The sequence below is a fragment of the Sturnira hondurensis genome, unplaced genomic scaffold (assembly GCF_014824575.4).
Source record: "Sturnira hondurensis isolate 20B ecotype Veracruz unplaced genomic scaffold, ASM1482457v3 Scaffold0000880, whole genome shotgun sequence".
In the NCBI taxonomy this organism is placed as follows: domain Eukaryota; kingdom Metazoa; phylum Chordata; class Mammalia; order Chiroptera; family Phyllostomidae; genus Sturnira; species Sturnira hondurensis.
This window is the reverse complement of record NW_028073511.1, coordinates 7,468,716-7,489,497: the sequence shown is the minus strand read 5'-3', so window position 1 is coordinate 7,489,497 and position 20,782 is coordinate 7,468,716. Positions and strand designations below refer to the sequence as shown.

The 20,782-nt window shown below is 45.5% G+C and overlaps 1 protein-coding gene across 4 annotated transcripts in view; it reads left to right on the top strand.

Moving 5' to 3' along the window:
- Positions 1-14,186, top strand: part of ADGRF5 (adhesion G protein-coupled receptor F5) — a 99,523-nt gene extending 85,337 nt beyond the window's left edge. For 3 of the 4 annotated variants that reach the window (XM_037054379.1, XM_037054392.1, XM_037054374.1), the window contains 7 exons: positions 104-312; positions 2,510-2,689; positions 4,436-5,827; positions 7,082-7,123; positions 7,214-7,273; positions 9,036-9,120; positions 11,021-14,186. In XM_037054379.1, coding sequence (XP_036910274.1) covers positions 104-312; positions 2,510-2,689; positions 4,436-5,827; positions 7,082-7,123; positions 7,214-7,273; positions 9,036-9,120; positions 11,021-11,100 — 2,048 coding nt within the window. In that variant the 3' untranslated portion in view covers positions 11,101-14,186. Of the gene's footprint in view, positions 1-103; positions 313-2,509; positions 2,690-4,435; positions 5,828-7,081; positions 7,124-7,213; positions 7,274-9,035; positions 9,121-10,314; positions 10,382-11,020 lie in introns of all 4 variants that reach the window. The other variant, XM_037054386.1, reaches the window with a different exon arrangement.
- Positions 14,187-20,782: the final 6,596 nt, after the last annotated feature.

Here is a 20,782-nt window from a genome sequence, read left to right as displayed (position 1 = left end):
GGAGGAGTTCAAACATCAAAATTCTACCTAAGCCAAGACCCCGTTTCCATTACCTTTTCCCCTCTTTTCACTAATCCCTTTTGCTTCCATGTTTCCAATGCAGGAGAGAACATCACATGCCAAGATCCCAACATAGGTTCTGGGGAGCCTGGAAAAGTCATTCAGAAACTCTGCCAGTTCTCGCACCCACCCAGCAGCCCTGGAAGTCCCATGGGTGGGATCATGATTTACAAATGTGTCGGCTCCCAATGGCAGCTGAAGAGAAATGACTGCATCTCCGCACCAATAAACAATCTGCTCCAGCAGGCCAAGGTGGTCCTTAAACCTTTGACTCTGTGCTCTTGGTGGGGTAATCTGTCTAGCCTACCATATTTCTCAGCACTTAGGAAAATGGCCTTTGGCTGGTTTGTGTTGCTCTCAAAATTACTCTTATCGATTTCCAAAAAGAATACATTACTAGAAATGCTTTAAAAATCACTTAAATACAAATATGATGATAACAAAATATGGGTTCTGCTGTAAAACCAACCGCATACCTTTACTTTGTCTTCTCAGCATCTTGTATTCATTCCTTATAAGGGGCAGGTGGTATCATCCTCTCTACCTGTTCTCCTTCGAATAATCTTCACATCAAGCATATTGCTCTAATCTTTTCAGAAAGAGAAGCAACATAAAGAATAAAGTTCAGTGCAAAAAAAAGTTGGGCTTCATGCTTTTACAGTCTGAGATTTGCTCCATCCTTAGAGGTAACCTTACAGAAGAAGAGACTTCTGGGTAAGACTGCCACTCTTACCCAGAATGCAGGTTACTGCTTCGTGGTGAGGGAAAATTTCTTTCTTTCCACCAAGATAGGTAAATGCTACCTCATACTTAAGTCATATAAAGTTAGAAACACCTAGAAGTCCATGTGTTACAAGAAATAAATAATGGAAAGGTGACTAGTGGGGTTATAGCAGCTGGTGACATCTTCCAACTAGTTCTGAATCCTCTCATCCTTGGGGAAAGAACTGAGGAATAGGAGTGATATTGAATTTGTATCTTATCTAGTTTCCTTCTGTCTCTTCTCTTGTCTCATAACAAATTCATTAAAAATACCTACTATGTGCAAAGCATTATTTATTATAGGTGTTATCAGGGCAAAGAGGCCAAATCTGATTTGATAGAAAATGGAGATATTAAATATACATTCATTTTGGCTAGGATAATCAGGAAGTTCTGCTTGAAAAACATGGCATCTGAGTTGGGCCACAATGGAACAATGGACAAAGCATTAAAGATATAAATTATCCTAATTGAGAAAGATAGAAATTGTAATTTGAACTCAGTGGTGGGCCATGGTCACAAGTCCAAATACCTTTATACATTTTCTTTTAAAATTTTATTTATTTGTTTGTTTGTTTATTTATTTATTTATTTTTAGACAGAGGGGAAAGGAAGGAGAGAAACATCAATGTGTAGCTGCCTTCCATGTGCCCCTACTAGGGACCTGGCCGACATCCAAGGCCTGTGCCCTGACTGGGAATCAAACCAGTGACCCTTTGGTTTTGTGTGACTCAGTCCACTGAGCCATACAAGCGAGGGCTAGATGCCTATATACATTTTCAATAAAAGAGAGGCATGGTGGCCGGTTATGCTCCATTTGATTTATCCATTCAACATATACTATTGAACACTTACTATGTGCCAAATTAGATGACTTGTACTATGTTAGGTATTATGGGATATGAGAAAATAGAAGGGAATATAACACATGGTTCCCATTACGAATGGACTTATCATTTAATTTGAGGCATTTAAATTAGGACACAAGATGATACTGGTAGAAATATTATAGATGTGAAGTATACTAAATAAAATGAATACTTAGGCATTCAGAGGAATAAATTCCCTTGGGTTGGAACACTCATCGAAGTTCTTCATAGAGAAGATTGAACTTGAGTTCGTTCTTTAACTTTAGCCATGAGTTAGAAAACACAAGTGTGGTCATTATAGATAGGATGACAATATCATCATGTATCATCAAAACCAGGATACTTTTTGGCAATAAAAGAGGGCACTGTTAATAATTACACAGGGACAGAAGATATACTTCAGAATTGTCCCAGGAAAATTGGAATGGACAGTCACCCTAATGCCCAACAAAATAAACAATAATAAGAAGGAAAAAGGAGTGAACATGCTTCCATACAGACAATTCAAATGTCAGTTTTACTCAACTCCAATCTAATTCTCCAGCAATCACATCTACTTTTCTTTTGTTAAAAAAATTAGTCATTATGTTGACATATGTTTTTCTGTTTTCCTATGGGTGAGGTATTATGTAATATTACATTTTGAAGGGCATGCGAAGTTTAATAGAAAAGTAAGTTATTTTATGGGATATACTTATGGAAATGAATAAAGGGAGAAGACTATAGATATGAAAGATTTTGTCATGGATGGATCATCAGGATTTGATGACTGGACTGATCAGCAAGTTTTTTCCTTGTGTTGGCTTTCGTGTTACTAGGCTTTGATCAAGAGCCCCTGTCAGGACAAGAAACTGTCTACATACTTGAAGAATCTTTCTGATAGCACGGAGAAAGTGGTGCATGAAGTCAGTTCATCTCCTGGGAACCTGGGAGCCATTATTAACATTCTTGATTTATTCTCAAAAATTCCAGGCCAAGTGAATTTAGAAATGATGAAGGTGAGTTTGTTTAAGACCCACAGGAATTGAGGGTCTCATCTTTTCAGCCCTCAGGACTCCTGTTCAAGGAAGATAGTACCTCCCCAATATGGCTTCCTCTCTGTCATTTCCAGAGCAATGCCCTAGGTATGAGTCACATAACATGATTTGCCATCTATGGCTTTTAGGATATTAGGGAGTGTTTCCAATAGTCATTTTGGGGCCTTAAGGAGGTTTCTTTAGTTAGTCTCTGCTTTAATTTCTTCATCAAAGTAGAATGAATTGTTATTTTCTTCCTAAGAAAAATAGAAGTTAAAGGTTTTCTGAATAGGATTCTCAGTGGTCTGGCGCTAAACATGAACTTTGAAACGGTCAAGGCTCTGGAAGGAAAGAGAATTTGCCTGCAAAAATACTGAGGAAGAGACTTCAATAAAAGGATGTGTAAGGACATAAAGCTGGTATTAAAAAATAATAGATGATGAGGCATTCAGAGACCAGAAAATTTAGGAGCCATTACTACCCCTGGGACTAATGGGAAAAGGAGAGGAAATAGTGCACCTGCAGCTGACTGGAAGCTGAATCCTTGGAGGAGGGATCATAGCTATTGCCAAAGATGTGCTCAGAGAGTGTAGGTGAGGGAGTAGAGTATGGTGGGTAGTAGAAAAATATATTTCAACTCTTTTCTTCTGCCACCATCCCATCTCCTGTCAGTGTTTTCTATTGGCCAAACACAACCAGAGGCCAACTCTGAGTTTGGAGAATAAGAGTCTAAAGATGTTATATAGATTTCCTACAGCTGCTACAACAAGTTGCCACAGGCTGGGTGGCTAACAATGACAGAAATTTATTTTCCGTAGTAGAACTCCAAATTCAAGGTGTCAGGACATTTTTCCTCAGAAGGCTCCAGGAGAGAATCTCTCCTTGCCTCTTCCAGATTCTGGTAGCTCCAGGCTTTCTTTGGCTTATGGCTGCCTCACTCCAATCTCCAACATTGTCTTCACAAGGCCTTCTCTGCTTCATTTACCTTCTTTTTTTCCGTCTCTTATAAGGATACTTATCATTGGATTTAGGGCTCACCTGGGTGATGTGGGATGATTTCCTCTCACAATTCTTAACATAATTACATCTGCAAAGACCCTTCCTCCAAGTAAGGTTTGTGCATAGACCTTGCCATTTGGGGGAGCTGCCATTCAAGTAACTACAGGGCTCAGAGTTTCAGAGACCAAAACAAGGTAAAAAAAGTGTAGAGAAATTATATCAGTGGAAGGCATAAATGGAAAATGACAAGCCCAAGTTTGTGAGAGAGGTAATCAAAATGTTTAGCAAAAAAGAAAGATGCTTTTGACAATAATGGCACTGCTCATTTGAGGTTCAGTATTTGAGACGGTCTTCTGTGACTACTTTGTGGATGAAGTACCAATCATCAACAAGCCTTTACAAGCTTGGGATTAAAAATAAAATAGAACAATTGATGAAGATCTTGGCCAGCCTGCTGAATTGGCCTTAGTGAGTGATTGTGGGTGGTTCTCACTGTCACTATTGCTAAACGTCTAACGAAGTCTCACTGTCTTGGGGACCAACCCATCCTCTGCTAACCCCCTGCCATAAGATGGTGGGTCCCAGGTCTTCACAGCCTGGGATGCCTCCTTTTTCTCTTCTCTTTTCCTCTTACATGTTCCTACTCAACCAATTTCCAGGGAGTTATTATTTTTCTCTTTTATGATCAAAAATTGTGTTTGAATTGATTCCATGTTATGCCAATTACAGCACGTTCTCTCTACGGTTAACGTCATCCTCAAGAAGCCTGTCCTGAATACATGGAAGGTGTTACAACAGCAACAGACCAACTACAGCTCACAGCTACTGGATTCAGTGGAAAGATTTTCCCGAGCATTACAGTCAGAAGACAGCGCCCTTCTGTCCTTCTTCCAAACTAATGTGCAGATGAAGACCATGGTCGTAAAATCTGGCACCCCCAAATCCTACAAGCAGACCTTCATGTTCCCAGACTCTGACCTCTGCGGTAATGTGGCTATTGATGAGTACCATCTGGGACACCTGAAGCCAGGTGCATCTATTGTCACCATCGCATTCCCAACTCTCAAAACCATACTTGCCCAGGATGCTCAGAGAGAGACTTCTGCAAACAGCCTAGTGATGACCACCACTGTCAGCCACAAAATAACCACGCCTTTCAGGATTTCAATGACTTTTAAGAACAACAAGTCTTTAGGTGGGAAACCACAATGTGTCTTCTGGAACTTCACCCTGGCCAACCACACGGGAGGGTGGGATAGCAGTGGGTGCTATACAAAAGTTGATGGGGACAGTGTCTTATGCAGCTGTGACCACATAACGTCCTTCTCCATCCTCATGTCTCCTGACACCCCAGACCCTGATTCTCTCCTGAAAATACTGCTGGATATCATTTCCTACATTGGGTTATGCTTCTCCATCCTGAGCTTAGCAGCCTGTCTAGTTGTGGAAGCTGTGGTGTGGAAGTCAGTGACCAAGAATCGAACTTCCTATATGCGTCACATCTGCATAGTGAACATTGCTGCCTCCCTTCTGGTCGCTGACATTTGGTTCATTGTGGCCTCCACCATCCGGGACCATCACTATGTACTCAACGAGACAGCCTGCGTGGCCGCCACCTTCTTCATCCACTTCTTCTACCTCAGTGTCTTTTTCTGGATGCTGACTCTGGGTCTCATGCTCTTCTACCGCCTGGTTTTCATCCTGCATGATGCCAGCAAGTCCTTTCAGAAGGCTATTGCTTTTTCCCTTGGTTACGGCTGCCCTCTCATCATCTCAGTCATCACAGTGGGGGTCACCCAGCCCCAGGAAGTCTACACGAGGAAGAATGCCTGTTGGCTCAACTGGGAGGATACCAAGGCCCTACTAGCCTTTGTCATCCCAGCACTGATCATCGTGGTGGTGAACATGACCATCACGGTTGTGGTCATCACCAAGATCCTGAGACCTTCCATTGGAGATAAACCCAATAAGCAGGAGAAGAGCAGCCTATTTCAGATTAGCAAGAGCATTGGGGTCCTCACACCACTCTTGGGGCTCACTTGGGGTTTTGGTCTTGCCACTGTGTTCCAGGGAAGCAATGCTGTTTTCCATATTGTATTTACCCTCCTCAATGCCTTCCAGGTAAGTTCTGTAGTGCCAGTCTTGCAGGCAGTATCTACGCAGGTGGGACAAATTGATGATAGAAACACAAACAGGAGTGGGAATGGGGAAGGATTTTAGTTCAGAGGAGGACCTAGCCCTAAACAGCTGCAATCACAAGAACTCAGTGAGGTAGAAAGGACACATTCCTCTGTTCCCATGGAATCTCATTCTCCTTATCACCTGCACCATAATTTAGTTGCACACACAACTCTCTTCTAAATGCCCTGATAATCCAACTAGGAGGAAAGTGCCTTCCCAACACTGAATTTGCTATTTACCAAACATTATCTTGATGCTACCTATTAAGACAACGAATCTCTCCAGTTAATTTCCAAAAACATTAAATGAGCTCTGTCTCTGAGAGGTCAAGGACAGCATCTGTCTTCTTTATCACTAGTGCCTAAACATAACCTTGGCACAAAGTACGTGCTCAGTAACCATTGGATGAATGAAACGAATGCTATGCACCACGCATTAGGTCCTCTGAAAGCATTTGCTGGAGAATGAAAGGATGGATGTCAGGTGTGAGGTGCACATTCTGATGTATTACACTAAAACGGAAAAGGCTCCCTCTTTGCTCTCCTGCAGCATGTAACTCATTAAAACATAAGTCCATTTGTTAGAAAAGCTTCAGCCAAGGTACAGACAACAAGGCTTTGGAGCACAGGAAGGAAATGCTTAATTCTGATTTAACCTCTGGGTAGGCAGAAAACATGGGCCTCCCCGTGAGCTGGTGAGGAGGCAGGGGGTCTAGAGGTGAAACTGAGACACTCATAGCCCCTTCGATGCTTGCAAACAGACGATGCAAATTCTGATTTCTGCTATTGGGCCCATGGCTCCAAATTATAGGGAGGGCCTGTGTCTAATGACATTTTTAATATGCTTTGACTAAACTGGACTGATTATTCCACCCCGCGGTCCAGGTCCTCATCACAACTATATGAGGGCTACTATAGGCATAAGAGGTTTGTCTAATAGCATAACCAGCAGGACCTCCATTTCACAATCGGGGGGAAATAAAGAAGTAGAAAATATCCTTGTAACATTCAACCATTTAAAGTCCTTGGTGTGGACCTACTGCATCTTTTTTTAATATTATCATCTGCTGGACTCATTCTATAAACACAGATGTGGGAAGAGGTAGTACAAATTCAATGACAGGTTACCAATACTTCCTTTTTGCTGGACAATAGAATATGACAAAATGTACTTCTTCCCAATTCTTTTTTCCAGGGATTATTCATTTTACTCTTTGGATGCCTCTGGGATCAGAAGGTAAGAACATGATGGTTTTACGGTCCTAGAAAAGTCTGAAGTGCTTGCAGCATGTTGAATTTATAACAGTTTTTTTTTTAAACAATGCAGGTACAGGAAGCTTTGCTGAAAAAGTTTTCACTGTCAAGATGGTCCTCACAGCACTCAAAGGTAACTATTCTCTTTGTAGAGACTTTTGAAAAATCTCTTTCTCTACATCAGTTTTAGCTTAGATGATGCCAATGTTTTTGCTTCTCATCTGATCTGGCCTATTAAACACAGTTAATGGAACTGTTATTAAGATGTCATACCCACTTCTGGTCAAGATGGAGGTGCTGGTAGACACGCTCTGCCTCCTTGCACAACCACAAAAAGGATTACAACCAAATCTGAAAACAAATAAAACCCAGAACTGTCAGGAAATCAAACTGTATGGAAGTTCAACAACCAAGGATTTAAAGAAGCTACATTCATCGAGACGGGCATGAGGGGTGGAGATGCAGAGATGGAGCAGAGAGGTGAGGAAGCGCAGTGTGGTGTGGAGAGACAGTGGCAGCTGTGGAACGGGCACAGGTGGTCCCACATTCACAGGTGCTGGGTAAAAATCAGGAGGGATACCTTGGGAGTGAGCCATCTCCAAGCCCATACCACCCAGGGTTCCAGTGCTGGGAAGATAAATTCCCCAAACTTCTAACTGTAAAAACCAATGGGGGCTGGGGTGGTGGAAGAAACCATGGGATTTTCAGGCAACTCCACTTAAAGGGCCCACACAGTCTTAAAACATATGCAAACTGGCCCACACGGAGATTCAACACCAGGGAAACAGCTGCAAGGGCGCCAGTTGCATATGGGGAGAAAGTGAAGTGACTGAAAATCGTGCAAGTGCTGAGCAACCACCCAGAAGGCAGGCAACAGCCCAGTCCCCTCTCCGAGCTGCAGAGCCACAAATTGGTGAAGCATGTTGCCCTGCCCTCGAGATTAGCAGAGGCTCCATCTCACACCATGTACAGGTGCCTTTAACAAGGAGTCAGAGCTGGTCTACCTAACACACTGAAGCAAATACAGGGAGGCTGTCAAATTGAGGAGACACAGAAACATGGCCCCAATGAAAGAACAGAACAAAACCCAGAAAAACCTAAATGAAATGGATATAGCCAACCTATCAGATGCAGAGTTCAAACACCCTGGTGACCAGGATGCTCAAAGAACTCACTGACTGTGTGCAACAACATAAAGGAAGCAATGAAGGTTACACTAAGTGAGATAAAGAAAAATCTACAGGGAACCAACAGTGAAGGGAAAGAAGCTGGGATTCAAATCAACGATTTGGAACAAAAGGAGGAAATGAACGGTTAACCAGAACAGAAAGAAGAAACAAGAGCTAAAAACAATGAGGAGAGTGTAAGAAGCATCTCCAAACCGACCTCCGACCTCCGAATCAGGGATGCCAGAAGGGGAAGAGGTCCCCAAATCTTTAAACAGAGTCCAAAAGCACAGATAGTGTCAACTGGAGGTTAATATAAAATTTCAGTGAGAAATAAGCAAAAGTTTTCTGATGAAACACAAGGCTGTAGAAAACACAATTTGAGAAATAACAATAAATAGACTTTTCTGTAGTTCATTTTGGAAAATAACTATTGCTCTCGAACATATTTCACAGTTTTCACATGTCAGAAGATTCTAAACTCTATCATGGTAAAAAGACATTTGAAAGTTATTTTCCTAATACTGATGATGAGATTCCAGTGTTTCAAGGTGCTTTTCCTTGATTTGTTTGAAGTAGAAATTCATGCTTGTCCAGGCTCTCACCTTGAAGTGTGATGAGAAATAGGCAGTGACCACTAGGGGGCAGCAAATAAAATCCTACTAGAGATAAAGCATGGCCTTGTCTAACAGTTTGGCACCTAAATGTCCGTTTTTTCCTCTTTTCTAGTCAACATCCCTAGGTTCATCTACACCCGTATTTTCCATGAGTTCTCCAATATCGAGAAGATTTAACAATTTGTTTGGAAAAACAGGTACGTAGTGACCACAAGGCACTCCCTGTGTTGACCCAAGCAAATTGCCCCAATGGGGAGTCTAAAAACCGCACTTGCCCAGTCAGTCCCCCACTTGAGGGCCTCTTTGGGGGAAGAGGTTGAATGCAGGAACTCGATTATATGTTCCCAAATCACCAAGAGGCTGGTACAGAGGGTAACTGCCTTCCGTGGACAACTAATAACTTATGAAGAAGATTTAGAGAATCTAGAAAAGCCTGCAGTGAGTTGTCTGTCAGCCGTAAAAATGGAAACTGGGAACTGCTGGCCTGGTCAAACACGGGGCTCTTTCCGTCCGTGTGAAGTACGACTAAGCGGGCGGACTTCTGGGTTCTGGTGCAGCAGAGAATATGTTCACCAGAGCAAACTGTAGGAGCCATGCTCTGGGTTGTTTTCCTCCCCTTCTTTTCTTTCCTTTCTGATTTTTTAGAGAGTGCTTGATTTACATGTTGACATTTCTAAAATGATGCATACCTATATGGGGGATCACCCAAGTTAGCTATTCTATCAGAAACATGGACAGTTAAAATGCCCACCTTGGACGTACAAAATGAATGACATTAAGGGCTTTGGGCAACGCGTCTCAGCCATTCTGGCTAGTCGAAACCCCTGTCCCACTGGAGCCACCATCAGCTCCAGGAAAACAGGCTCCACAATTTTTTTCAGTCTCTTAAAACCAAACAGATCTCACAAATGTGGAATCTAGACACATGTCAATGTTCCGGACCAAGGCTTTTAAAAATGCCTCTTTGTTGTCAAAACTCCAGAGGACTTGGCGTTTTGGGCTTCAGTCTGAGGCATTACCCTGGAGGACGTGGCTTTTGATTTTGAAAGTCACTAATCGGACCTGTTGTGTGATGATGAGATCTTCAGAGAGTATGAGATCTATTACACTTGAGCATCACTATCACTGGAATGTATCTGCCATTTGCGTTAAAGTGAAAAGAGTGAAAAATCTGTGACGTGATTAGATGCATTACACAAAGCCAGGAAAAAGGCGTTCATTGTTTCTGAATCACTCAGATGTAAGTTGGAGTCGGGGCTCTGTTTCCTACATCCCAGGGCCTGAGATTCCTGGTCATTGCCCCCTGATAGCCTCTTGAGCTCATTCATGCAGCTCCACGCTGGCCTATTTGAGAGTTCCATAATCACTATAACTTTGGTTTATGTTGTCAGCAGCCCCCCAGGGCCCCCCAGGCAGTGATGGAAACCTTGTTAGCAGTGGCAGTTCACCAATCTGATGGTAGGGTGGCCACTGTGTCCCTTCCCTTGCTCGACACACATTCCCTACTGTGCCTGTGCTCAGTCCCCACCTTCCTGCCGGTTCAGCCTGTGTGGTGGCCCCGGGGCTGCCCTCCCTACCACCCTAGCTCCCAGCACTTTCGTTGGCATTCCCTGACTTCCGCTTCACTTCTGCTTCTGCTTCTTCTTCCCCTGTCGTTTTCTCCTTTCTTTCCATCTCTCTGTTTCCCTCCTCACCTTCAGCTCAGCTTCCAGGCCCTTCCCAAGAGCTTCCCCAAGTCACCTCAACCCAAGGGGACCAGAGAGGTTCCCTCATGGGGATGTCCTCAGACCCATGCATGTGGTGGCATGTGGAGTGCTGTCCATGTTGAGATCCCTCTGTCCTTTGTAGAAATCTGGCTGCTGGTTTGATGGGAAGTAGTTCATGCTTGTCTTGTCGGCTGCCACGCATGCTTGAGGACAGCTTTGTTTGTTCTCCGGCACCTGTGCGTCTCGGGGGGAGGGCAGGCATGGGTTTGACTCTGGGCATGGCAAGCTTACCTGACTCTTGGACTAGAGCTCGCAGATCTCTGGGAGAAGGTTCACACCCGGTGAGTGGGCAGGCCGGCCCTTCAGGCTAAGCTGCTCTTCTGTTTTGCAGGAACGTACAATGTTTCTACCCCAGAAACAACCAGCACATCCATGGAAAACACTTCCAGTGCTTATTCGTTGCTCAACTGAAAACAGGAAAACCCAACCCCTGTGACTCTTTCGAGGCAGTGGATGTGCTGCGAGAAAGAGATCCTGTCCAAGCCCTGGGTAAAATGCTTCCACAGTCTCCTGGGAGTGATGCTGAAGAGACTTTCTCATTAGGAAAGAGGCTTTCTTTTGTCAAGATAGACCGAAAGTTATCGTTCCATTTATTTTGCTACCCTACCCCCACCCTTTGTGGGATACCCAATGTGTATAGTATTTAAGTGAAACTCCAGTTCCCCAAGGCCCAACTTATCTGTCTATATTGTACAATAGAATTTCAAAGAGACATTTTCACTTTTCACATGTTGGGCACAAGGACAAGCTTTGATTAAAATTATAAGTAAAAGGCTAGTACCTAGGAAATACTTCAGGGAATTCAAGAAGGAAGGAAAGAAGGAAGGAAAGGAAGGAAGGGAGGAGGGAAGGAAAAAATAGAGGAAAACAGCATTAAGGACCACATTTTAAGATTTCCATGTTCATGATCGAATTACTCGGATAATGCAACATTGAGAATTAAAAAAGTGGCTCAGAAGTGGAAACAGAAAGTAAGCCATGGGGAAAGTTCAATAATAAAGGGGGAAAATTAGTGATAAAAATAGGGAGAAAATGACATCATCAGGATGCTTTAGGCGGGTAATAATATTTACAAGAAATGCATGTAAGGAGACGTGGTTCTGCTGATGTTAAACACACACACACATATTTTTTGCATTTAAGGCGTGAGCTAAGTAGGGTGAATATGCAGAGGAAGTATGATAACCATCCTCTATCAGATCCAAGCCCATCCAACTGCTGGTTACATTTTGAGAGTTTATCAGAAAACCCTATGCTTTGCTTTGTCCCATGTTTGGAAAGCAAAAAAAAAAAAAAATACATCTTTTTATATCCATTAATCATCAAATGTGATGTATTACACTGAAAACATATCCCAACTGTCTATATTATACGCAGCAGGTTTAACCGGGTACTTCTCTGTGCATCATAGAATGAACTTAAACGATTTATGGCATGGTGTATTACTGCCGTTAGCACTGTGGAGTTAGTGGGCCTTGGCGTGTTGTAGAGCTCTCTGTGTATTAGCTCTTTCCATCTCTAAGTTCCCAGACCAACATACATTTAGCATTTTGCACAGTCCAACCTGTGTGGATTGCAGCCACGTGCAGATCTCCCAGGAGGCCGTGCCCCCGCTGGCTCGTCTCTGCTCATGGTGACACTTTTCCCTGGTGAACAGATGGTGGAGGGTTTCCCAAGATTTTGATTATTTGTGATTTATGTATATGTGCCTTTCATACAATACAAATATTTATTGAAATTGCTTCCATATTAAAGTGGACCAGGTGCTACAGCTACAGTGGTCCTATGTCCCACACCAAAGTCATCACAAGACGATAAAAATGGGGGGACCACTTGGATGTGTACGAGGGCATATGCTCTGTAAGGTGGGAGAACCGACCCATCGGGAAAGTAAGACAAAAGAGGCTGAAATTCAACAATCATTAATTTATTGAAGGGGTTTTCTTTTAATATTTTAACTCTTTAAAATATTTCCCTTTTATTTGTAATTCTAAATTCTGCCCCGGCTTTCTTTTCCTCATGGGAAGTGGAGCAGGTAGAACAGATAGAAATATCAGTAAGGCTTAGAGTGAGTGAACTCTTTATTTCTGCAGTCCGAATGGCATAGGCATGGACACTGACGCCCATGTGCACCTGAAAATGGTCACTGTGCTCTTCTGACTGAAGAGTGCATTATTTAAAGTCCCGGAAGGAAATGGTTGTCAGGCTATGAAGTTCTCCAGGGCATGACCACTTTGGGCAGAACTCAGGCCTGGGAACTTGGAGAACCCGCTGAAGTAGAACTAGACATCAGGGAAAGATTGGCTGTGCCTGACCTGGTCCCTGGGCTTGTACCAGGGAGAGCGGAGGAGGGCTACGGCACAACATCAGCACGGCCAGGGAAAGCACAGTACTCGGGAGGAGGCTATGGTTCTCATGTTCAAAAACACAATGGGACAGAAAACAGGGAACTTACACTCACTTCTGTAAGAGTCCTTTGGGAAGCATTGTGCTTGGCGTTGTGAAAGGAACCCCTGCAGTGGCAGGAGCCTTCGGCAGAGTTCCAGAGAGTGTGGGCCTGGCCCTCTGCCCATGTTTGTTAATGGAGGCACGTCCCCTCACTATACACACACACACACGCACAGAGGCATGCACTCGGCTCCCACTTTACGAGCCACACCCCTGGATGCAAATTCCAGAAAAGCTATGAAAACAAAAAGACTGGAGAAATACTTGTTGGTTGCCTGCCCACCCGCAAGACACATAGTTCAACCTCTGATCTTTGCCAAGTTTTCCCTAAACTGAGCAGTAGAGTTCAAAACCATAAGGGAGACCATCCATACATCTGTAAATTTTATGAAAGCAGGAGACCCTCTTGGCCCTGAGGTAGCCAGTCCTCAATCAGCCACGGTCACATAGCTGCAGCAGCAGATTTCGGAGGGAAGGAGGAGGAACACGGAACACTGGCTCTCGGGTTGGTGCAAAGTGAGATGTGTCATCTCCTTTGCTTATAAAGTGCCCCATGCTTCCCCATGGGTATGACATTTCTCAGTGCATGAAGTCAGTTCCATTGGATAATATCTTTTTGCATGAAGGGACTATCCATTAAGTCAGTTTCTTGCAAAGGCACCTGTGCTAATGCTTCAAGAGGTTGTGAGGTTGAAGGGTCCACAAGTGAGCAGTTAATACACACTACAGAATATTCTCTGGGAAGACTGGTGGTCCAGTGGGACACGTCAGCTCTCGAATGGGTCATGTGCCTGCCATCCTCTTCCCGGCTTCTTATTGTCTGTGTGGGCAAAGAGGTTAATAAAGATTCATGGATGTTTCAGAATGTAGATTACTCAGGCCAAAAAGTGAAAAAAACACTGTGGGAAGTCACAGCCTTTGGTGGTTTGTGTAGAAAACTTCAGAGGGGTCTGTGTTAGGAAAGTTAAAGAAAAAGTTACGTAGAGATGAGAGAGATGATATCAACCAGTAAGTGCAGAAGCAGGGGGCGGAGTTACTTTGAGGGGAGTGGGAAGCCACAATCATTGAGAAGATGAGAGGCAATGTGGGTGGCCGTAGAAGGCCGTGGAGGTGGAAAGCGGTTCACTTGTGATGGGTGATGGTAATGTCGAACGGGGCTGCTGCGTCCCAGAACGCAGGCCCGTGGCTCAGGCCAACAGGAGCTGGGTTCCCCGAGTGTGCACAATCAAAGAGGGGCTTCTGGTGGATATTTCTTTCTTACGTATTTTTAAAAGTCAGCGAAAATAGTGTCTCGTCATTTCAAAGATGTTAGCTTTGAAATGAGATGCTACAGGTTTCTAAAATTAGAATTTAGGATTTAAAATCATGTCTTAGTTTGCCAGTATACAACTATGTTTCTTTTCCATGTTTGTAACAATAAAATATTTTATAAGATCTGGTAAAATATAAAAATTGTCTGCTCTTTTGCCAACTGCTACTATTGCTGTCTCAGGCTTCCCCCATGTCAACCACAAGTTAACTCCATAATCCAAACAGTGAGTGAACGGCCCCTTCCATTCTCCAGGCGTGCAGTGGGGTGGGGTGGGGGTGGGGGGGGTGCCAGAAACTCACAGCTGAACTCAAGTGACCGATGGCGCTGATGCCTGTCCTCACACCATCCACACTCCCACTCAGCACGTGGAGCCAGACGCTTGCAGAAGGGCTAAACAGGGGTCCTTGAAGTAAAGCTCACCTTCTGGGAAATAAACAAACAAATGTTTGCTCTGACAGTGTGCATGGCTTGGCTGGAATTCCTATGGACCGAACAGAGCCCCAGGAGTAGTTAGTCGTACATAGGTCTGCAACACGGCCTCATACCTCCTGTATCCGTTTCCTATTGCCGTGTAGCATGTCACCGCAGACGCAGAGGCTCAAAACAACGCCTACTTGTTGCGCAGTGTCTGAGGGTCAGCAGTCTGGGCATGGCTTAACTGGGTCCTCTGCTCAGGTCAGGGTCTCACTAGGGGGGCCTTCCCCAGGCTCACTGCTTTTTTTGGCAGGATTTCATTCCTTGTGGTTGTGGGACAGAGGCCCTCAGCTCCCAGGGGTGTCTTGCTGTCTCCTGCTGCGGGTCCCTGCCACAATAGGACAGTTTGCTTCTTTCAAGTCAGTAGGAAAACTGTGCCAATTTGAATCCCTCTCACTTCCTCCATCTCTAATCTCTAGATTCTTTTAATTGACTCAGCTGATTAGGCCAGGTCCTTCCCTTGTGATTAACACAAAGTCAGGTAATTAGGGACCTTAATTGCATCTGCAAAATCCCTTCACCTGTGCCATTTAATGTATACTCCTGGGAGTGAGCTCATAGTTACAGGTCCTGCCCACGGCCAAGGGGAGAAGATTATGCAGGATAGTTCAAACTGCAAACGTAGGGACCCACCCCTGCTCTGCAGAATATGTGCAGGACATTAGCTGCGGATATGTGGCCAGTACATATTCCTTTATCCATGGAGGTGATCATACTTAGAAGGGTCTCTCTGGCAGTATCTGTAATAAAGCTCTCATGCTTCGAATATTCTGTCTGCTGAACATGCAAATGGGAAAGAGATGGCATCCAGCTGCATGGAAATCCAGGGAGAGGGCGCTAGTTGGAAAAGCTCGATTTACTCAGATGAAAAGAGGAAAGGCAGCTCCAGAGCTGACAGCCTTCCCCAGGGTGGCGTGTGTCTGGAGTGCCAGGGAGAGAGAACCCAGGGGCTAACCATGTGCCCTTGACACTGAGGCCAACAGACGGGAGACCTAAGCTCCAGGGTGCCCGGCAGGCTTCCAAGCTTTTGTGCACCTGACCTCCCAGTCCTTAAAAATAAAGCCAAAATGCCCCTCTCACATGGGGCACTTGTCCCCTCCAGACCTCTGCATGAGATGCTGCCACCTGCAGCCTGCCTTTCACGCCTGCAACCTGTGGAGTTTCATACCTCTGTGAGCCATGGAGCTCTCGTGGGATTAAACCTCTGCTGCCACCCTGTGTTTGCTTGGGTCACGGCAGCCTGTCTGCAGTTTTCTGCTCATTTGAGCTGGGGTTTTTTCTATGTCATAATATCACTAAGAAGGAAGATGTGTATTTTTGTTTTTGGAAGAATTGTTTCCCTGAAGTTTACACTTTCTCATACAAACAGGGAGGGAAGCACGCTTCCTCTGAGTGCTTTGTATGGAAGCAAATGCAGCTGTCCTTGAATGAACTGTTGGGTAAGGCCTAGAGAGCCACCCTACCTAATAGGACTGCAACGCGAGTCACGTGTATCCTACTTTTTTTAGTAGTCGCATTTTTAAAAAGTAGGTAAAATTCATTTTAATAATACATTTTATTTAACCCAGGATATCCAAATCATTATTCCAAGAGGTGATTAACGTACACATAACAGGATGTTTTACACGTTTTGTAGTACATCAGGAGTGTACTTCACACTCACAGTGCACCGCAGTGGTCGCAGCCTCATTCCCACTGCTTCAGGGACTCACGCATCCAGGGGCCAGTGCATCAGGCAACACAGCTTAGAGCACTAGTCAGACACGAAGGCTTCCTGCTATGCGTTTCTGCTGCCTTCTGTGCCCTGACAGCAGGGTAGGAGCATAAAATGAAAGCAAGGCCTGTACCACACCATCCAGGCTGGGATACGCGTGTTCTCCGTACGTAGCAGCCCTGCCCTCTGAGGGGCCTGCAAGCACACTGATAGCAGCACTCCTTGGAGACTGCAGACGTGCACGGGGTACTGGCCCCGGAAAGTCACAGCCCTGCATCTTCCCCAGGAGGGAGGAAGTGCCTGGGGATCCACGTTAGCAATCTGTCCCAGAGGACCGGCTGGCTGTGTCATTCCTGTGGTGAGGCAGGAAGAACAAGGCTCCTGGATAGGGCAGATGCCTTTCCTCACTCATCTGGGCCGTTCACTAAGCTCCTCTAGCCCTGGGTGTGCTCACCCGAAAAATAAGGACCATCTAATTACCCCACAGGGCTTTTGTCAAGCTCAATAAGCATAGTTTATACAAACATGTTTTGTAAACTATCAGGTATTGTGCAAATGAAAATTTATTTTCATATTTCTTTGAAAGTAGAGAGGTGACTCTGGGGGAGCTATGGGGAGGGGGCATTAAGCCCCCATGACTCTAATGAGATTCCAGGGGTCATTTTAAGCTCTGATGGCCTCCTGGGGTCTCCAGAAGGGCCCTGGATAAGAGAGGGGTGGGCAGTTCATCAGGTGCCCATGAGGGAATGATGTAGCACTGGAAAGATTGTTGACTTTGAAGACTCTCTTCAAGCTAATTCTGTATGGGATGAGATCACTTTTTTTACAAGGCCCCAAAGCACATCTGTACATCTGTAATGCTGTTACCCAAAGACTCTCCTTCATGCAGACCTTTGGAGCTTCCCAGAAGAGTCCAGTCCCTCTTCCTTGCCTCAGAATGCTGAGTCATGGGGTGTGACTCAGCTTCTAGCTACCCGGCCCTCGGGGCACGTATGGGATCCCGATTGCCCAAGGACATAGGAAGGACTGCCAGAGGCCCAGGCCTGTCACACTGCCCAGGTGCCTTCAGAAGCCCTTTGAGGAGGGGAAGCCCCTGGAGATCAACTTCTGGCTGGAACTACTTCAGTGTCCTTCAAGTTCAGGCCTGGAGACCAGATGGCCCCAAAGGATGAAAGTGTTGGGGAGGAAGGAAGCCTCACAGTTGGAATTAGTGGGTTTCCAGGGGAGGTCTGCTCTGAGTGATGCCTCCCCAGCACCAAATGGGTCCACATGGCATGCAGGGGCCCATTTCCCCCAGAGACAGCTAACAGCAGCATCATTCACATCCCACCTGGCCCTCCAGGTGACTCATGCCTACAGATGCAAGGCAGTAGGCCCAAGTAAGAGCATGGAATTGGCCCCTGGGCCGGCTGTGATGTACCCACCCTCCCTCTGTGCCCATCAGTGGTACAGAAGGCTTGGGGCTGCAGTGAAGCACCTGGAACTTCCCATTCTCCAATCTCAAAAGCCTAGGCTCCCACCACCCGCAGCCTTTCCTTCTGTCCTACATGGATGGATAGCTAAATTTACCCTCAAGCACACTCTGGAGAGGAAACAACTCCCGTAAGCCTTTCGGTGCACGTGGAGCAGACAGAAAGAAAGAAGGAAAGATGGGCACAGTGCTGGAGCCTGCCCTGTGCCAGGGCCCTGGAATTTATATACAGATACCATTTTCCTGTGTGGGCTGGGCATGGTCTCCTACGATTTAGACAGTCCTCTTGTGTATTTTAAACCTGATTTTCTAGTTTCTGTCCTTTCCCTTCTACCCAAAAACTTTGAGATGGAGAGTTCAAAGGTTACCAGTGTTCCCTCTGCACAAATAGCCATGGGCAGGGGAGACGTGAGCACTTTCACACCCCAGGGTTTTTATTCTTTAATATAGAGCCAAGTCCCAAGTGACGTATGCTGGTGACCATTCAAATCTAAACAGACAAAGCCAGGAGTCCAGAAAAAAGGCTTTTTCTCAGCATGAAAAGCAACAGGAACTGATTGAGGAAGTCATGGGAAGACTGCAGTCACAGCCCACTTCCAGGTTCAACAGCAGAGTCCAAGGATGACCTTGGGCCTTTTTCGTAACCAGTTTTGATTAGTCCCATCCTCTGTCCTCCACCCTGCCAAACAGCCCCCACACCCAGTGGTGGTGGAAAAATGTGTTTGATTTCGATTACCCGAGGAAAATCGAACATGCATTTACTGCTCTTCTGGAACTGCGAGCGTTTCCCGCAGCCACAGCTGTCCTAGTCAGAGAGGTCCTGGCCAGGAATCTCCAGCTGGGCTAATGAGTGACAGCTGGCTTCCGGCACTGAGTCGCTGAGTCGCTACACCCTCTGGCTTCTCCTGAGGCTTGATCGCCACCTAGTGGTCATTAAGAAGAGGCGCCTCTTCTGGGTCACCCTGGGTAGAACCTCGAAGGCACACAGTTATTTAGGCCCATGGATGACTTGCCCAACGGGAAACGTGCGGAGAAGTAATTTCGGGGGCATGAACAGAGTGAGGGTGTAATCAAGGCCTGTTAGATGATCTAAACCAGGAATGAAAGAATCACTCTCACTCCCCACCTCTTAACCCTTTACATTATGTTCCTGGCAGGAGAAAAGGAAATCCGAAAGGGAGGTTAGAGAGAGGTACAGGGCAGGCGAGCATTCCAGTCCGTTTCCGTGAACGAGATGGGTGTCCAGGCACGGGTCCACTTCTGAGGTACACCAGCCAGAAGGGCTCCCTCCTCCTGACTCTTTCCTCCTTCACTGACTGAGTCTTATTTATGGATCCCAAGGCACAGCTAAAAGCAGCCTAGGAAATCACCTGATTCCCTTTCCAAACAAAGGTCAGGAAGGTAGCTTGAGGAAACAAGTGGATGCCTTCTGTGTTTCAACGGGACTTCGACACTTTTCCCATCTGTCAGCGCACCTTCAAAAGACGGTAGGATGGTCTGCTTCCTCTTCGAATTGGCCCGTAAAGAACTACTGCTGGGCTGGGTTTTCTCCTGCAATCCCGGTTGAATCTGCAGCTGTCCCAGGGCCCTCTGACGCACCAGCGCTCAGCTGAGGCCGGCTGGTTAGTCTGGCCTCAGCACACATATGCCAGCCAAAGTGTGATCCAAGAAGCCCCGGGAGAAGTAAACAGCACCAACTGCAGGGAGGGCTGGCCTGCGGGCAGAGGCACAAGCTGCCCTTGCCTTGCGTCATGTGGCAGACAACCAGCTTCTCGCTGTGGGAGAATGTCCTGGGCCTCAGGACCTTGCTGGAAACCCGGCAAAGTCTCCCTCACACCTTTTGGTGTACATTGGACATTCCGCTAACACAGTGATTTCCGAGTGTGCCACAAGAGCCACAGTGGTGTGCTGCAAAAATTTCTCAAACAGGTAGTACCTGACTATTTAGCCAGGGGCATTAACCTCTTTCCCCTTAGATTGTCAAATAAAAAACAACAACAGCCAACACAAAACAGCAGTTTGGTGTAAATGAATCAAAAGTATACCCATTTTTGTCACACCAGCAAAAATATATAATTTTTTTGATGTGCTACAGAACTTTAGTAATGAGGTAATGTGTGCCATCGGGTAAAAAAGGTTGAAAATTGCTGCTCAAATAGAAAATAAAAGCTCAAAGTGTGATGGGACTTAACAGGCAAAAACTTCTGGGATAGGGACGTAGCGAATAAGATGCAATTTACCCTCCAATGAAAGTGGCCGATAACTATTTAACTATGTTTACTACCTCTTACAGTGTCCTTACCTCATGTCTGACACTGCCCTCAGCTCTTCACATATATAGTCTCATTTAAGCCTTACAGCAAACCCAGGCTGAGTAAATTCCCCTTTTCTCTTCATCTTACCGATGAATAAACTAAGCTCAGAGAGGTGAATGACTTGCCCAAGGCCACACAGCTCTAGCATGGTAGAGCCCGGTGCTGAGTGCAGAGTGTCCGACCTGGAGCAGGGGCACGTGGCCACCTCACTCTGCTGCCTCTCCATGCAGCCTGATGCATAGAGATTCCTGGGAGGAGAGGGAGGGTTCCAAGCACACAAAATCTCAGAGGGAGAACAGTGATGACAGAAAGGGTGGAGAAGTTAAGTCATCTCTAATTTTAACCTCACTTTATAACTG